Source organism: Saccopteryx bilineata, chromosome 8, assembly GCF_036850765.1.
Source record: "Saccopteryx bilineata isolate mSacBil1 chromosome 8, mSacBil1_pri_phased_curated, whole genome shotgun sequence".
Classification (NCBI taxonomy): domain Eukaryota; kingdom Metazoa; phylum Chordata; class Mammalia; order Chiroptera; family Emballonuridae; genus Saccopteryx; species Saccopteryx bilineata.
Genome location: NC_089497.1, coordinates 52301817 through 52321041, shown reverse-complemented (window position 1 = coordinate 52321041; position 19225 = coordinate 52301817). Strand labels below are relative to the sequence as shown.

Genomic DNA, 19225 nt, shown 5'->3' with positions numbered 1-19225 from the left:
AAACACTCTCTGTGGAGCCTCGTCTGATATCCTGATTCTTTTTGTACAGCAGGGATTTGAGAATTAGTTGTACATTCATTCAAACACTGCCAGGTGCTGGAGATCCAAGAAGCAAGATCTTCCCTATTCCCCAGGACAAAGCACTGGACAGACACCCAGAGAGAGGAGAGCTTTGAATGACAGTAAAGTAGGGGTCTATGGGAGCCCCTCATTCTGGCTTGGGGAAGTCACAGGAGGCTTCTTGGAGGAAGTGGGTGGGAATGGGGGTGAACAGAAACTGTTCCATTGAAGGAGAACAGAAGTGCCGAAGTTTGCAGGCTCTGGTGGAATAGGTACAGAGAAGTGCACTGCGTTCTCGCTGAGTGTGCTGGGGAGGAGACTGGGGCGGGGTGGGGGGAGATGAAGCGTCCCTCTCTCCATGGGTCACTACATAGTGATGTGCCAGGCACCTGAGCTGGAGGACAGTGCAGTCAGAACCTGAAGGCTTTCACAGGAACTGGGACTTTTTCTCAGGGCAACAGGGAGCTTTTGAAGGGCTCCGAGCTGGAGAGTGACACAGCCAGATTTGCATTTTAGAACGATCACTCTGGTTGTCTCAAGGGAAAGGGACCGGAAGAGCAGGAGCGGAAATCAGGCCAGTTAGGAGGCTGTTGCCACCAGTCTAGGCAAGAGATGCTGGTGGCTTGAGTGGAGGGTTGGGGAGCAAAGGGCAAGATGGACAGATTTCAGAGACAGCTGGATGTACAACAATCAGGATTTGCCAACGTGTTTGATGCAGCTAGTGAGGGTCTGGGGGAGTCAGGGAGGATCACAGGTCTCCCTTTGGGCAGCTGGGGGCAGGTGGAGCCTTTCTTTGAGCTAGGGAACATAGTAGGGACAGCGACACCCCCATCTCCACCCCACAACTGGCTGCTCACAGGCCTGCTCGCGCCCCCACCTCACCATACCCTGACTGCACCCTGACTGCAGCCCTTCTATTCCCCTGCCCCATGCTGGTGCAGCTGGGAGCCCCTGGTCCAACAGTAACTGAATGTTTGCCTCTCCCTCCCCCAGACCTGAAGCCTTGGGTCTCTAACTTCACCTACCCCGGAGCCCGAGATTTCTCCCAGCTAGCTCTGGATCCCTCCAGGAACCAGCTCATCGTGGGAGCCAGGTAATGAGGTGCAGGAGGGTTGGGGCCAGGAGTGTGGGTGCTGAAAATTGGGTGGAGGGAATATTATTTGGGATGAGCCTAATGTGAGCATTCCCGTGTCCTGAGCCCCTGTTCCCCTCTTCCAGGCCTTCTCTGTGTCTGAATCTGTGTCCCACAGAAGGAAGCATTTGGGGTTGGGGGTGGAGAAGTGACTTCTAGAACTCCAGATCTCAGCAAGCCTCACTGGCTGCAGTTATTGACAGCAGGGTGTCTGCAAGCCACCTCCTACCCTCCCCCCTCCCTGCCATGCTGCCAGGACCAGCCTGGCATCCTCCCCACAGAGAAGGTGCCTCGGAGCCCCCTGCTGGCCAGCTAGCCACCTGCACCTGGGACATAGGGACACAGGGACACAGGCCCCGCGCTTCTTTTGTGCAGAACCTCCCTTTGCCTGACCTTTAGGCCCATGTTCAGGTCCAGTATCCAAAGGATAATATGCTCTAGGGAGGACTTGTGGAGACTAAATGGGGTGAAGTAGGAGAAGATAATTCTCATAAAATCATAGACCATCAGCTCTGGTAGGGAAGGGAGCTTAAAGGTGGTTGATTCCAGTGGGTCTCAAAGAATGGACCAGCCTCACCAGCAACATCTGGGAACTTGCTAGAAACACAAATCCTTGGGCTCCACCCCGGACCTGCTGAATCAGAAACTCCCGGAGTCGATCCAGCCACCTGCATTTCAGCAGCCCCTCCAAGTGAGTCCATGCACACTCAGGCTTGAGAATCGCTGGTCTAATCCAGCTGCCTTTGATTTAAACATGAAGAGGCTGAGAGAGGCCTGAAGAGGGGAAGGGGCCTCCTCAAGATAATATATGCAGAGGACAGCAGTTTTGAGGCCGGAACCGAGTCTAGAGTTTGTGCTGCCAGCCCGCGTCATCTCCACCTACGCAGTGCTGCCTGCAGCTGCTCCCCACCCCCAGGGGCCCCGATTCTTTGGGTCTAGGGTTGGCAGACGGTGGCTACTAGGTTGGACACCTCCAGGCTACACCAGGTAGCTGACCATCCTTGATCTTTGGGCTTTCCTGAGTGTCCCCACCCCCTCACTGCCATGTAAAAAGGAGGCAAGACAAAGACAGGGCTCTGGCCCCGGGCGGATGAGTTGCATTCTTGTTCTGACTGAGCTTCACCGTTGAGCCTCAGTTTCATCATCTGGAAGGTCTGGGTTACAGTCTGTGCTGCCAACCTCACAGCACTGTGTGAAGCTGAGCCGAAAGCATTTTATTTTTAGTTTTTTATTTTTCAATTAAGTACATTGCATCAGTAGTATGTGTTCTGGTATGACATCCAGAGAGTACAAAACAGTGTTCCGTGAAAAGCGGGGCCACCCCTCCGCACTCCAAGCGGAACCCCTCCTCGGAGACACGCCCTGTGTGGGGCTGTGTGTCCTCCCAGCGGTAATGTGTACATACGCGGGTCTACAAGAATCTGAACTTAATTTTCTCAACTAAGAGAATAATTGTTTCACTTTTTATTTTGAGATGAATGCAGATTTACACACCGTTGTAAGAAATAAGACCGAGAGATCCAACCCATGTACCTGCCATCCCATTTCCCTTCATAAATACCTTGCATAAATACTACGTTATAGTCAGGAAGATGACATTGATAAAGTCCTTCCACCTTATTCAGATTCCACCCATTTTGCATTTGCACTTAAAGAAGTCCTGATATCTGGCTCTGAACCTTGTGGAAGCATTTAAAAGCTGAATGCATTCTGTGCCTGCCACATGCCAAGCACCATCTTAGGTACCATTTATATAGCGGAGCATCTAAAACATGTGGTCAGTCAGGCATGTAATAAGTCATCTAATCTTCACAATAACACCAGGAACTGTGGCCCAAGAGTGGCCCCATTGTATGGACCAGGAAACAGATGCTCAGAAGACTAGGTCCCCGGCCTGTGGCCACACTGCTCTTCCGGATCCAATCAGGGGCTTCCCCCACATCCACGGACACATATCTTTTCCTGAGGACTTGAGCCTGGCTATGCCTTCGGGGAAATCGGTCCTGGACTTGGCCCCTTGCACCTCTTGGAGCAAATGAAGTGGGTCCTTAGCTTCTTTTTTCTCTCCTTTTCTCTAGATCATTTTCCTTCCCTTCTTCCTGTCAGATTTCCCTCTTCTTTCTAACCCCCTGGGCCTCTGGAATTGAGGCTGGGGGCCATTTTTTATTCATTTACACACACACCCCCTTGTTTCATAAGAGATTTAGGGCGGGTCAGGCTACAGGGATTGCTCTCTGTTCTTATCTCTCAGAAGAGCAAACTGCAATGTTGTGTTGAATGACTTTTGATGGAATAAAAAGAAATTTTTTAAAAATGCAGTGTTTCCCCTAATTCTTTAAAGCTGTGGCCAGATGCCTGTGTTACCTGAGCGGACAGCTGGGGCAGACATAGCTGGAGCCCATCTGTCCCCGGGCCGGGTGGGTGGGGGTGGGGAAGGAGGGTAGAAGGCCGGAGCCGAGGTCGTGGGCGAGGCCCGCCAGGCCAGCAGAGAAGCGGAGTGGGGCCTGGGCCAGGAGCCAGCGCTGGAGAAGAGGCGTCCCAGCCCGCGCTGTCTCCCTCGGGCCTGGCGCGCTGGGTGGAGCCCCTCCTCCTTCTGGCCTGCACCACAGCCTTCTCCTCATTTCTCTTCTCAGCACAGCCGAGGTGGGCCAGAACTTTCCAAAGCAATTCTTTCTAAAAACTTCAGGAATGAAAAGAGGAATGACCAAAGGAAGATGTAAGAAGGAAAGAAAGCGCTTAGGGAAAAACCAAGATTTTACATCTGCTTGACATTTAATAAAGCATTTTAACACACATCACCCCCTCCCCCTGTCTCCACCGCCCCGCGCAGCAGGAAGGCAGGAAGGCAGGAAAGCCAGCAGCTCCCCTCTGCGCTGCGAACGCTGCGCTGCTCGGAAGGCCCTGCCAGCGGCTGAGCTGTTCTCCACCCGCCTCCGCTGCAGGGCCCACCCTGTGACCCTGCAGTTACTGTCGTGCTTCTGCCACCTACAAGTCCCGCGTGGTGGCCTCGTGGCTCCAGAGTCTACGCTCTCAGTGCTCAGCTGATAGTGATAATAGTATTATCATCACTATTATTTAAGGTTTTTATTTTTAATTCATACTTTTTTTTAGAGTAGTTTTTAGGTTCACATAAAAATTCATGGGAAGGTACAGAGGATTCCCATGTACCTCTGTCCCAGACGTGCAGTTTCCCCCACCAGAGTGGTACGTTTGTTACAATCGATGAACCTGCATTGACACATCATTATCATCCAAAGTGCATAGAGTGTGTTATGGTTCACTTTTTTTAAAATTTTTTTATTTTTAACGTTATTAATTTTTTTATATGTGCCACATCTTCTTTATCCAGTCTTCTATTTTTTTTTACCGTGATTATAGCCTTTAAGCAAACTCTTTCCCCCTTTTGCCAACTTCTATTATAAATCTACCTTTGCCACCCAGTTTAGTGTATCCCAAGGTTCTCTTTACCAAGCCACAGTCGCAGAGCTCCAGGGAAAAGCAACCTGGTCTCATCTCTCCAGGCAGAGGAGAACAGAAGCTCCATCTCCACACAGGCTGCAAATGGCTTTTCCAGTCTACCTGAATCATTACCAGCTAGAAGCAGCCGTCATTGGGACATGGTTCACTTTTGGTGCTATACATCCCGTGGGTTTAGACAAACTTATAATGCTATGTACCCATTATTATGGTGTCATACAGAGGATTCTTACTGCCCTGAAAATCTTCCGTGCTCTGCCTATTTGTCCCTCCCTCCCCGCCACCAACCCCTGGTGACCACTGAGCCTTCTACTGCCTCTTAGTTGTGCCTTTTCCAGAATGTCATATAATTGGAATCATACAGGATATAGCCTTTTCAGATTGGCTTCTTTCACTTAATAATATGCATTTAAGGTCCCTCTCTGTCTTTTTATGGCTTTATAGCTCATTTCTTTTTAATACTAGAATAATATACTATTGTCTGGATGGACCACAGGTTATTTATCTATTCACCTACTGAAGAACATCATTATTGCTTCCAAGTTGGGCAATTATGAATAAAGCTGCTATAAACATCTGTGGGCAGGTTTTTGTGTGGATATCAGCTTCCTTATTTAAGGTTTCTGAGCAGCAGGCTGATACGATGAAAGTGGTGTTTGAGGACTTTGTGTCTGGCAGCCCTGTGCCAGCTAGACTGCAGGGGAGGGGAAATGTGAAGAGGCAGAGGGGGCAATTTGGGCAAGAGGAGTCAGGCTAGTCCAGGGTGGTGGCATAGAGAAGTCATGACCATTGTCGCTCACTGCAGAAAGGACCGGGGGACTTGAGAAGCAGACAGGGCTGCAGGGGGCTGGGCGGGGAGCCGGGAAAGATGGCTAGCCTGTTTGAAGAGGGGAGTGGGTCAGAGAGGGAGGTGAGGGAAGGAAGGTAGCCTGTCTGGGTCCCTGAAAGAGCTCCTGGACGCTTTAAGTTGAATAGAAACAGGCTCCACAGTTGGGAAAGTGGTGGGAGCTTCTCCCTGGACTTGCCAGGATGCCAGAATGTGGGCTTTGGGAGTAGACAGTCTGGGCTTTAACTCCTCCTCCTACTATCTCTGGGTTTTAACTCCTCCTTGGGCCATTTACCCAACCTGTTTCCTCATCTGTAAAATGGACTTTTTTCCTCTCTACTCTTGGGGCTGCAGTGAAGATAAAATAAGCTACGGGAGGTAGAGCTCTCCTTGGGGGTCAGCTTACCAAAGCCCCTGTGTGGTCAGCGCCTCGTCCTGACCCCCGTGAGGCAGGAGCCAGCTGTTCCTTGGGGACCTGTCTGCAGAACTGGCTGACTTACGATTTCCGTTTCTGTTTTCACAGGAACTACCTCTTCAGGCTCAGCCTTGCCAATGTCTCCCTCCTTCAGGTACATTCGCTTCCCTTCCCTTCCTTGTCATTTCCCTGGTATTTGGGAGCCCGACTGGGGCGGCACAAGGAGCAAGATTTGAAACATAACCCCTAAGGTTGAAAGTAGAAGCCCCAGGCTCTTATCACTGGCCGTGGGCCATCGCTGGCTACGGAGGTAACCTCTGGGAAGGTATTTGGAAATGGGAGTGCGGCCACCTAAGCATGGAGGCACACACAGGGCTCCTTCCTGTGCCGTGGAGGAAAAGAGCATCAGAAGTAGGGTGGCCTACTGTTCCTGATTCCTGAGACCGAGGAGCCTCAGGATGCAGAACTTGGGGTGCTACAGCCAGGACAGTCCTAGGAAAACTGGAATAGTTGGTCTTTCTAAGTCCAGCACCTAAATCCACAGGAGGGTCTCTGAGTTTGGGTCTCAAGGGACAGGCTGTCCCTGATTCCTTTCTGAGCCTGGCCTGTCAGTGATTCCCTTCTCACACAGAATTTTCACTGAGCTGTGACTTATTTATTATCTACTGCTAAGAAGGACTCCCAAGCACAATTCCCTAAGTGCTTTGGGAGGCATTTTAATAGAACTTCTTGATCCAGGATATTTATCCCAGATTGAAAAACAGATACCACACCATCTCTGCACAGGCCAAACATTCCAAAGAAAGGAAGGCTATCTCTTTATTCAAGGAGAGGGAGCCTCAGTCCTCGTGTCCAGGGGGCTTGCTGGTCTCCCAGCGATCAAGCATTCATCGAGCACTTACGGTGTATCTGAGTTGAGCTGGGGCAGTAAGACAAGCAGAGTCTCCGACCCCCCAGTATACCCAAGAAAAGTAGATGATGATGATGGATATAACAAACTAGAGAATGGTACAATGAGCTGGTCGGGCGCTGGGCTGTTTGGTATACAGTGTCGCTGCAAAGGTCAGTTGGGGAAGGGGATACCTCCTTGGTGACCTGGTGTGACATTCTGGTCTGGTTTCTTCTAGCTTCTCCTGGTTCTCCTACCAGGGGCCAATGCAGCTGATTTCCAGAGGGGAGATTTAAGGGAGTAGAGCAGGTGTACCCATCAGAAGAAACTAGAAAAAATTGAAAGGAAATGCCACTCAGCCATTTATTGGTCTGTCTGCTCTCCATACCCTTACTGTCAACTTGCTTATTCATCCATCTAACCACCTCTCAGTACACTTTATTGAATATATGCTTAAAGCCCAGGTCCAGTCCTGGCATGATGCCAGGCATTTAAGAACCAAAGGTGAATCAGGATCCATCCTTATCTCAAGGAGCAGGCATGTAAGAGATCATAAATGATTCCTTTTCCTGGATGAGACCCAGAGGACAAGGTCCCGGAGCTGGGCTTGAGCAATGCAGAGGAAGTCCCGAAAGGCAGCAGCAGCCTGTGGCCTGTCAGCTCCATCACCGCAGCCCACCCAGAGCCTAGTGTTCTCTTGGCAGCCACAGAGAATGAAGCCAAGATGACTAACCCAGCAGGTCAGGGTCTGGGGGAGGCCGGTGCAGAGGTGATTCACAGTGGTTGAGAGGAAGTGGATTCCGGGGTGCTGTCCTGAGCTCAGGCGGTTGGCTTCCATGACCCTTCTGGGAAGAATAAAGTTGCTAAAGTGGGGAAAGAAAGGCAGGTGGACAAAAGAATGGCACTGCTGTGGGAAGGCTGCAGGGAGGGGTACATGCGGGTGTAGTGGTGGCCCAGAGACCCGGCTCAGCAGGGTCTGCCAAGGTTCCCAGAGAGCTGCCCTCGGGCTGGAGCTTGGAGGATGGGGGTTTGCCAGGCAGCTGAGGAGGAGACACAGACATGTGAAATAGCATGGAGCACTGAGCGGCCCAGTGTGGCAGGAGCACGGAGTGTGAGTGGGACAAGGGTGGGAGATGAGGTCCAGGGAAAAAGAGAGAGGCTGCATCACAGAGGGTCTTCATTGCCGAGCAGAGAAGTCCATATTTTATTTTGAAGTTATTGGGGGCTCCTTAAAGGGTTTAAAGCAGAGAAGTAGCATAAATAGATTTGGTGTTTTGCTCACTTGGCCCATTGCAAAGAATGGATTAGTAGAGAAACCAGTTAGGTGACAATTGCAATAGTCCAGGCTAGTGATGTAGAGAATTAAGGCAGCAAAGTGGGGGTGGAGGGAAAGAGAGGAAGAGACCTTCAGGCGGCAAAATCACACAGGGAGACATAGTACCAGAGAGCACCGGGCACATTGTCTCTTGCATGAAGGTGACCCCTGGAGTTGGGGAAGCTGGCAGCCCTGGAGAGCTTAGGAAGGCTTGGCCCACACTGGTGCCGTGCAGGTTTCTGGCTTCACAGCCGAGTAGCATAGAGCGGGATGGGAACAGAGCTAGCCTGACTCTTGGCAGTGCTTCTCCCACGGCTGCTCACTGAAATCACTGAAGGAGCTTTAAGAACACTGATGCCTGGGTCCCACACTCAGAGATTCTGACTTAATTGGTCTGGGGTCCAGCCGGGTACTTGGGTTTTTGGGTGGTTTTTTTTTTTTTTTTTTGTATTTTTCTGAAGCCGGAAATGGGGAGAGACAGTCAGACAGACTCCTGCATGCGCCTGACCGGGATCCACCCAGCACGCCCACCAGGGGGCGATGCTCTGCCCACCAGGGGGCGATGCTCTGCCCCTCCGGGGCGTCGCTCTGTTGCGACCAGAGCCACTCCAGCGCCTGGGGCAGAGGCCAAGGAGCCATCCCCAGCACCCAAGCCATCTTTGCTCCAATGGAGCCTTGGCTGCGGGAGGGGAAGAGAGAGACAGAGAGGAAGGAGTGGGGGAGGGGTGGAGAAGCAGATGGGCGCTTCTCCTGTGTGCCCTGGCCGGAAATCGAACCCAGGACTTCTGCACGCCAGGCCGACGCTCTACCACTGAGCCAACCGGCCAGGGCCGCACTTGGGTTTTTAAAAGCTCCCCCGTGATTCTAATATGCAGCCAGATTTAGGAACCAATGCACTAAGAAGTCCTTTTCTGTAGATGCTGCCCAACTGGTCTGGCTTCAGCAGGTGTCCTTGACAGCTGGCTCTCATTTCCAGGTCTCTATCTTATCACAGTGGTAGTCACCTGGTCCCTACCGCCCACTAGTGGGTGTTCCAGCTTTCATGGTGGGCGGTAGCAGAGCAACCAAAGTATAAATAAAAGATAGATTTAACTATAGTAAGTTGTTTTATAAAGATTTATTCTGCCAAACTTAGCAAAAATCCGACATAAAGTACTTGGTAAGTAATTATTATTATATGCTTTAACTTGCTGTAACTCTGCTTTATCAATTTTATAAAGTAAAGTTACTTCCCTACTTTATAAATCACCATTACTGTGAACTGGTGGGCAGTTAAAAAATTTTACTACTAACAGAGATACAAAAGTGGGCGGTAGGTATAAAAAGGTTCACTACCCCTGAATGATCAGATATCAGGATCCTCCAGCTTGATGGTGAGATCTGGCATTTGGTTCCAACTCCATGTCTATCTCAGCCATGGGAAAATATCTTAGACGAGCCCCATAACCCATGCTTGGGGGTTCTGTGAAGGACTCTACAAACCAGAATTGGTTTTACCACCTTTTCAGGTTGTCTTTTTGGGGCCTGACCTCTGCAGACTAAATCCTTTGTAATGAAACTAAGGAGAGGAAAAAAATACATTTCGTGTCCGTGTCCGCTCCAGAGGGTGTTGGGCAGAGAACGAGGGAGAAGTTGGAGTGGGCTGTCTAACCCTCCCTTGCAGAGGCTGGCGGCAGACCTCAGCCTCCGCTCATCAGGCCTGGTGAGAAAGTCCTAACCTTTAACCACAAAAGCCAGACTTCAGTGAGCACCCTTCCATTGCCCTATCTGAGACTTCCGGTCCCTGCTTAGAAACTTCTAGTCCTCATATCTGCTGTCAAAAGTATCTCACAGCAAACAAGTGCTAGCAATGAGCTGCACCACTGTGCCCCCAGGAGGAGGCGGGGCCCTGGCCCCCAAGCCCAGCCCAGCTCCCTTTACACTCCACACTGCCCGGGTTACGCATGACTGCAACGTCAGTCTCTATTACAGCTCACAGGTCCTCCCACGGGACCACCCACGGGCCTCAGGGGATGATTTAACCAAACTACTCAGTCCTGTATTGATAGCTTAATTAACATCCTATAAAGAAAAATCTAAATGCAAACAGTTCGTGCAACCCAGTGTCCATTAAAAGGACTGAGTACCTAACCCTTATTAAACAATTTATGTAAACTACAGTTCCTTAAGGAAAATCGAAACATGCAGTCTCCTCTGGATTCTCTGAGCACTAATGGAGGGGAGGAGGGGCAAAGTGTGTACACACACACACACACACACACGCACATGCACATGTTTGTGGAGGGGAAGGGGAAATCAAATCACCTTCCTGTGTTATAAATATTATCAGTATTATCAGTGTAACAATAAACTAGTTTTGGGGAAGAAAAGGTGGCAAGCGGTCAACAGTGGGGGCTGTTGCATGATGTTGGATTTGGCAATTCGGAGCTGATGAGCAACCGGAGGATGACCGGGCCGGAGGTATAATTGCAATGGGTTTCTGGGCCTGGGCTGCCAGATGTCCCACCAGTGCAGCAATGGGGACTGTAATGCGCATATGCATCAGGGCGCATGTGGGGCTTTGCTTGGGCGGCCCGGGCAGGCTGTGGAGGTGAGGCTGATTCTGAGCTCGCTTCTAGTTATTTCTACATTCTCTGAGCTAGGCTGGCAGCTCTGGAGTTATTTGAACTCCAAACTGCTGAATTGTGGACTTAATGCTCAGAGATGTTTTAATGTTAGCCGTTGTCTCTGTTGTCCAGGGGATCTGCTGAATCTACAGAGAGATTAGCCAGTTCCTGGCTGTCCCACCTGCTTTCTGCAACCGCTGAAAACCATGCAGCTCCTCTGTTACCAGAGATTGCCTTCCTGGACTTTTTGGGACAGCCCTAGTTTAAAGCATTATGTGTGACAGATTGACCATACATGTCTATCTCAACTCCTTTACAAAACTCCACAAAAGGACAGTGAAAAAATTTGAAAGGTACAGAGGTACAATGACAGAACAAAAGAGACGTCAGTGCACAAGAGATTAAACGCATTCTGGGGAGTCAGAGTGGATGGAGCAATCAGAACGGAGTTGGCAGAGCAAACAGTTCACAGAGAGGACATAGCAGAGAAGCAAGCCAACTCCCAGAAAGCTCAGAAATTGGGGTGTCAGATATTGCGGAATGTGAGAATGAGGTACAAGCCTAAAAGGGGGAAATGGGCCGGACCTGCGGTGGCTCAGTGGATGAAGCATCAACCTGAGGTCGCCGGTTCGAAACCCTGGGCTTGCTCAGTCACGGCACATAGGAGAAAAAGAAGGGGGGGTAATGGTTGAAATTTTCAAAATTGAGAGATTGGAACCCAGATCTCCTGCTCCATCCCACACAACCATCCCTTCCTCCATTTTTCTCCTTCCCCAACAAAGTGTGGCTAAGACCCTTTCTCTAAAGACTCACCTGGCGAGCCTCCAAAATCAGAGACTCCAGGAGAGGGAAGGACACCAATGGCATTTGAGGCTGGAACACTGATTTTCCTCTTTCTCGTTGCAATTTATTTATTGAAGAAACCTGGTCATGTGTCCTATAGAGTTTCTCACAGTCTGGATTTTGCTGATTGCAATCCAGGTGGTATAACTTAACATGTCCCCCTATTTTCTGTATCATCTATAATTTGATTGTCAGATCTAAAGACTTTATTTCGCCCTGGCCGGTTTGCTCAGTGGTAGAGCGTCGGCCTGGCGTGCAGAGGTCCCTGGTTCGATTCCCGGCCAGGACACACAGGGGAAGCGCCCATCTGCTTCTCCACCCCCCCCCCCTTCCTCTCTCTCTCTTCCCCTCCTGCAGCTGAGGCTCCATTGGAGCAAAGATGGCCCGGGCGCTGGGGATGGCTCCTTGGCCTCTGCCCCAGGCGCTAGAGTGGCTCTGCTCGCGACAGAGCGATGCCCCAGAGGGGCAGAGCATCGCCCCCTGGTGGGCAGAGCGTCGCCCCCTGGTGGGCGTGCCGGGTGGATCCCAGTCGGGCGCATGCGGGAGTCTGTCTGACTGTCTCTCCCCGTTTCCGGCTTCAGAAAAATACAAAAAAAAAAAGACTTTCTTTCATTTAGATTCTAGTAAGATTACTTTATAGGTGTTATTGTGTAGTTGTTTTTTTTTAAAAAAAAAATACATAGTTTTCTCTGGGGTTCTTATGTTAGCAGCTATTGATTGTTTTCTGGTCCATTAATTCTTTAGGTGTGATAATGTATCATTAGCTGGACTACTTTTGCAAAGAGAAACTTCTCATTTATTATTTGGTTATTCAATGATACAGTCATATAGGACAGGCAGAATAAATGTTTGATACTTTTTCTTTATTTAGCAGTTTTCAAATAATGAGTATCTGTCAATGGTGATCAATTAATTTTATTCTTTTATTATTGTTATTACTGACTCATGGCCTTAAACACTGTTATCTGCGCATTAGTTATCTTTCATGACTATCCCACCTTTCGCCAGTAGGGGGCTGCTTCAAGTTGACTCCCAGGCCTTTAGACATGATGCTAGTCATCTTGAATTGCATCCTTGTTACTGATGACATGTTTCAGCTTCACCTTGTACATTTCCTTACCCCAGACCTGGAATTAGCTATTTCTCTAAGAAGGCTTGGTTCCTTACAGTAGAAAATGGTTAGTGATTTATTTTCTAATATTAACAAATAGCCAAAAATCACCAGACATTTGAGGAAAGCCTCTAAAGTGAAAAAGATAAAAGACAAAAAGCAAACAAAATGAAGGAAACTGTAAGAAACAGCATCAATACAAGAAATAAAAGAAAACATTTTCAGAAGTTAATTAGAAAAATAATTAGGCCCTGGTTGGTTAGCTCAGTGGATAGAGCATTAGCCTGGCGTATGGATGTCCCGGGTTCGATCCCCAGTCAGGCACACATGAGAAGCGACCATCTACTTCTCTCTCTTCCCCTCTCGCAGCCAGTGACTCAGTTGGTTTGAGTGTTGGCCCCGGGCCCCGAGGACAGCTTGGATGATTTGAGCATCAGCTCAAGGCAGGGGTTGCCAGGTGGATCCTAATCGGGGCACATGCGGCAGTCTATCTCACTATCTCCCCTCCTCTCACTTAAAAAAAGAAAGAAAGAAAGAAAAGAAAAATATTTAGACTCTTCTGTGATATAAAAGTATATTTTGTATATAAAACAATAAATTCAAAATACAAAAATTAAAAATGTGACTGTGGAAATAAAATTTGAATTTAGAAGATAAAGTTGAAGAAAAATTTTCCATAAATTAGATCAAGAACAAAAAAGCAAAAAATGGAAAACAGGAGAAAAATAACAGAAAACTAGATGATCAATGCCCAAGGACCAACAGTGAGTTAGATTAATAAGAGTTACCACAAAGAACAACAACAAAAAAAAGGTGAGGAAGAAATTAAAAACAAAATAACAAGAAAATTTGCCAAGCCCTGGCAAGGTATCTCACTTGATTAAAGCATTGTTCTGATATACCACAATTTCAGGTTTGATCCGTGGTCAAGGCAATGCAAGAATCAACCGATGAATGCATAAATAAATGGAATAACAAATCAGTGTCTCCCTCTTTCTCTTTAAAAAACAGAAGAAAATTTGCCATAACAAAGGATGAGTCTTTACAGTGGAGGAACTGATCACGTTCCCAAAAGAGACCTGCACATCAGGTACATCAGTATGAGATCCAGGATACTGTTATTAAAGACAAGGTCTTAAAAGCTTCTAGAGCTGAAAGAAAATAGTACTAGCAAAGATGGGGAATAAGAATTACATCAGACTTCCAAATAGCAACTCTGGAATCTAGAAGACAATAGAGGAATAAATGACTTTAGAATTCTGAGTGAAAAAAAATTATTTTCAGCCAAAAATTCTATATTGAAACTATCAATCAAGCATGAACAGAGATTTAATGAGACATGCAAGAATTGTTAAAAATTGATCTACCGTATTCCTTTTCTTAGAAAGATACTGGAGATGTATTCTACCAAAATAAGCACGTAAACCAAGAAAGAGGGCAATATGGGATTCAGCGACAGGAGAGGAGAGAAGTCCCAGGTGAATAGGCAGGTAGGAGGCTTCAGTCCATACTGGAGCAGAAGAAGAGGGTGGGAACTCACGTTATCTAAACCATTTGTGTACATGCAGTTAGCAAACAATATTAAGAAGAACTTCTAATACCCATTGGGCATTTGGAAAAATTAATCATTTGAATTTCAAAACAAACACATGAAGAAAATCAAGACAATTATTCAATTCAGGAAAAACAAAAAGTTGGTCAGGAAAGGAAACTTCCCTCAAAAAATTAAAACTGGAACTACTTATGACCCAGCAATCCCACTTCTGGGAGTATATCTGAAGAAACCTGAAACACTAATTCTAAAGAATATACCTGACCAGATGGTGGTGCAGTGGATAGAGTATCGACCCAGGTTCAATAACCCAAGGTTGCCAACTTGAGCACGGGCTCACCAGCGTGAGCGTGGTGTCGCTGGCTTGAGTGTGAAGTCACAGATATGACTCCATGGTCACTGGCTTGAGCCCAAAGGTTGCTGGCTTGAAGCCCACGGTCACTGACTCAGCTGGAGCCCCCAGGTCAAAGCACATATGAGAAAGCAATCAATGAACAACTAAAGCATCACAGCTATGAGTTGATGCTTCTCATCTCTCTTCCTTCCTGTCTGTTTGTCCTTCTGTCTGCTGCCCCTTTCTCACTAAAAAAACAAATAAAGAATATGTGCAACCCTATGTTTATTGCAGTGTTATTACAATAGCCAAGATTTGGAAGCAGCCCAAGCACTAGTGGGGTTCAAATAATTTAACAAGCAGTTCTCTACTCTAATGACCCTTTTAAGTATAAAAAAGTGATATACTAAAAGGTAATTTATTATTTCATGAATTAAATACTTAAATAAGAACAATAAGCCTGACCAGGCAGTGGCGCAGTGGATAGAGCGTCGGACTGGGATGCAGAGGACCCAGGTTCGAGACCCTGAGGTCGCCAGCTTGAGCACGGGCTCAACTGGTTTGAGCAAAAGCTCGCCAGCTTGGACCCAAGGTCGCTGGGTCCAACAAAGGGTTACTCGGTCTGCTGAAGGCCCACGGTCAAGGCACATATGAGAAAGCAATCAATGAACAACTAAGTTGTTGCAACGTGCAATGAAAAACTAATGATTGATGCTTCTCATCTCTCTCCATTCCTGTCTGTCTGTCCCTGTCTATCCCTCTCTCTGACTCTCTCTCTGTCTCTGTAAAATAAATAAAAAATTTTAAAAAAAGAACAATAAAAGAAGTCGTCAAAACTAGATTATGCTATATGAAAAAGTTTTAAAATATTAGTGAAAAAATATTAAATAATACCTGACAATAAAACAATAAAAATGTTTTAAGATACTTCCATATTGCTTCCTTTTTATTTTTATTTATTTATTTTTGTTTAGAAAATTCAATTTAACAGGGTGACATTGGTCAACAAGAATACATAGATTTTGGGCAAACATCTCCACATAATTTCAACAGTCGATTATGTTGTGTACCCATCACTCAGAGTCAAATCATCGTCCGTCACCTTGTATTTGTCCCTCTTTATACCCTGCCCCTCCCTCCACCCTCCATATTGCTTCTTGACTGGCATCCTCATTTGCAATTGTTCTCACCTATGGACAGAATGAACTTTACTACGGGCACTTAGAATAAGCTGTTGTGTAGATGAACGTTAAAAAAGAATAAAGAAGCCCTGGCCGGTTGGCTCAGCGGTAGAGCGTCGGCCTAGCGTGCGGAGGACCCGGGTTCGATTCCCGGCCAGGGCACACAGGAGAAGCGCCCATTTGCTTCTCCACCCCTCCGCTGCGCTTTCCTCTCTCTCTCTCTTCCCCTCCCGCAGCCGAGGCTCCATTGGAGCAAAGATGGCCCAGGCACTGGGGATGGCTCTGTGGCCTCTGCCCCAGGCGCTAGAGTGGCTCTGGTCGCAACATGGCGATGCCCAGGATGGGCAGAGCATCGCCCCCTGGTGGGCAGAGCGTCGCCCCTGGTGGGCGTGCCGGGTGGATCCCGGTCGGGCACATGCGGGAGTCTGTCTGACTGTCTCTCCCCGTTTCCAGCTTCAGAAAAATGAAAAAAATAAATAAATAAATAAAGAATGTAAACCTGTGATTTCCACACTGGGCGACTGCACAGGTGCCAACCTTAGATTACAAGTGCCATTTTAACAACTGGTTCACTAAACTCAACAAAAAGTTAAGTACTGGTTCTGCTGAACCAGTGTTAACTGACTGAATCCCACCACTGAGCCCGAGTGCCCATCAGTAGATGAGTGGATACAAAAGCTGTGGTGCATTTACACAACGGAATACTAGTCAGCCATAAAAAGAAGGAAATCTTACCTTTTGCAACAGCGTGGATGGACCGGGAGATATTATGCTAAGTGAAATAAGCTGTTCAGAGAAAGACAAATACCATAGGGCAGGGTCGGGGACCTTTTTGGCCGAGAGAGCCATAAACGCCACATATTTTAAAATGTAATTCCGTGAGAGCCATACAATATGTTTAACACTAAATACAAGTAAATGTGTGCATTTTATGTAAGACCAACACTTTTAAAGTACAGTAAGTCTCTGAATTATTTTTAATAACGTTGTTATGCTGTTGCTAACCAATGATGAATAAAGTACTTCTTACCATTAATGCAACTTCTGGTGCTGCATGGTTTTGCTGATGGCTTTGTAGTCTGGTTGATACGTGGTGAGGTTAAGCCTCATGCAGGTGTTGAGACTTCCATCTGTTAAACGTGATCATAGGTTGGTCTTAACATTCTTTAGATGTGAGAAAGACTGCTCACATACATAAGTAGAACTAAACATTGTCAGTACAGCAATACTCACACGCTGCAGTGTGTGGTATGTGGGGGGAAGTGCATTCCAAGTTTTGACAATCAGCTGGTCTGCGGGTTGAAGTTTTTTCATTTCTCCCCACTTGTGTTTGCTCACCAACTCTGCTTGCTGTCATGCAAATCTTTCCAAATCTTCATTCAGTGACTTGAACTTATTCACCCACATGTCTGAGTACTTCAAGTTAGCAGCTTGTAGCTCAAAATCTCTGACAGAGACACCGGGGATGTAACTCAGGTCGGCGCCGTCCACTGCACACTCGTATGGATGGGTGATGAACTTAAAAAGACAAGTGCGCTCACGAAATTCTCCAAAGCGCGCTTTGAATGACTGCAGGAGATTAGATGTGAAGCCCGCTAGCTGCTGGAGATCAAGATGTTGAGCAGGGTCACTTGCTGTGCATGAATCTTTAAACTCTCCCAGTTTTTCAAAGTGTAGTAAACGACCTGTTTCAATGCCGGTGATGAAGAGTTCCAGCTTCTTTTCAAATGCAAACACTGCTTGTTGAAGGTATAAGACTGTATTTCCAACGCCTTGCACTTTCACATTGAGCTGGTTCAGATGTTCAGTCATGTCCATGAGATAGTAGAACTTCAAGAGCCACTCAGTGTTAGCTAACTCAGGATGCTCAATGCTTTTCATTTCAAGAAAAGTCCAGATTTCGCTCAGACAAGCTGCAAAATGGCTGAGCAGCTTTCTTCTTGACAACAACACACACTGCTGTGCAGAAGCAGACCAGGATAATTATTCCCAACTTCATCCAGCAGTGTTTTAAACTGGCGATCATTTAAAGCTCGGGCAACAATAAAGTTGACCACCCGAATGACCAGCGACATCACCTCACCAAGCTGCTCCCAACACATCTGAGCACAAAGCACCTCCTGATGTAGGATGCAGTGAAAACTTAGGATGGGTCTCTTTTCATGTTCACAAAGAAGCGCTATGAATCCTGGTTTTCCCCACCATGCACGGAGCACCATCAGTACACACCGAAATAAGTTTATCCATCGGTAGATTTTTTTCTTTAGAGAACTCAGTGAAAGACTTGAATAAATCCTCCCCTCTTCTTGTCTCTTTTATAGGCAAAACAGCAAGACTTTCTTCACATAGTGTGTCACTGACAGCATACCTTGCAATCACGCTGAACTGGGATAAATGGCTTATGTCTGTTGACTCATCCAAAGCGAGAGAAAAGAATGGTGCTGCATTTATGTCCTTCACTTGTGTTGCCTCAATTTGATTTGCCATCATGATGGTATGATCGTGAACAGTTCTTGCCAACAGAGGCATGTCTTTTATTTGTTTGATTATCTTGTCTTTATCCGAAAAGTCATCAAAAAGTTCATTGACACCATCAAGCATGAATGTTTTGGCATACTCCCCATCTGTGAATGGCTTTCCGTTTTTCATAATTCCTAAAGCACCAGCAAAACTAGCCGAATTCCAGTCACCTTGTTGGGTCCAAACACGGAGTTGCTGCTGACTAGCTTGCACTCTGCACAGTAGCTCTTGACATGCTTTCTTCCTGCTGTCCCCTGCTGGATATTTTTATGCAAATGTAGTATGGCATGTGTCGAAGTGCTGCTTTATATTTGACCTTTTCAACAATGCAATTTTATCATTGCAAATTAGACACACTGCAGAACCTGCTCTCCCCACAAAGGCGAATTCCTCTGTCCATTCCTGCTGAAAAGTATGATACTCCTCATCTCTTTTTCTTTTAGCCATCTTCTTTGTCAAAAGGGTTTCTGCAATTAGCTAGCTGACTATTTGATTAAAAGGAGGGAAGTTTACTTCCTGACCTCACAACGACCCATGTATGTTATGCATTATTCAATAAAAATTTGGTGTTGTCCTGGAGGACAGCTGTGATTGGCTCCAGCCACCCGCAACCATGATCATGAGCAGGAGGAAATGAATGGATTGTAATACATGAGAATGTTTTATATTTTTAACGTTATTATTATTTTTTTATAAAGATTTGTCTGTGAGCTAGATGCAGCCATCAAAAGAGCCACATCTGGCTCATGAGCCATAGGTTCCCGACCCCTGCCATATGATTTCATTTATATGTGGAATCTAATGAACAAAAGAAACTAACAAAATAGAAACAGGCTCATAGATAGAGAATAGACTGATTGCTGTCAGAAGGGAGGGGGATTGGGAGGCTGGGTGAAAAAGGTCAAGGAATTAAGCAAAAAACAAAAAACAGGCCCTAGCCAGTTGGCTTAATGGTAGAGCATCG

The 19225-nt window shown here is 47.0% G+C and overlaps 1 protein-coding gene across 2 annotated transcripts in view; it reads left to right on the top strand.

Moving 5' to 3' along the window:
• Positions 1–19225, top strand: part of SEMA5B (semaphorin 5B) — a 135253-nt gene that overhangs the window by 92836 nt on the left and 23192 nt on the right. For both annotated transcript variants that reach the window (XM_066241394.1, XM_066241393.1), the window contains exons 3-4: positions 1054–1153; positions 6019–6064. In XM_066241394.1, coding sequence (XP_066097491.1) covers positions 1054–1153; positions 6019–6064 — 146 coding nt within the window. The remainder of the gene's footprint in view (positions 1–1053; positions 1154–6018; positions 6065–19225) is intronic.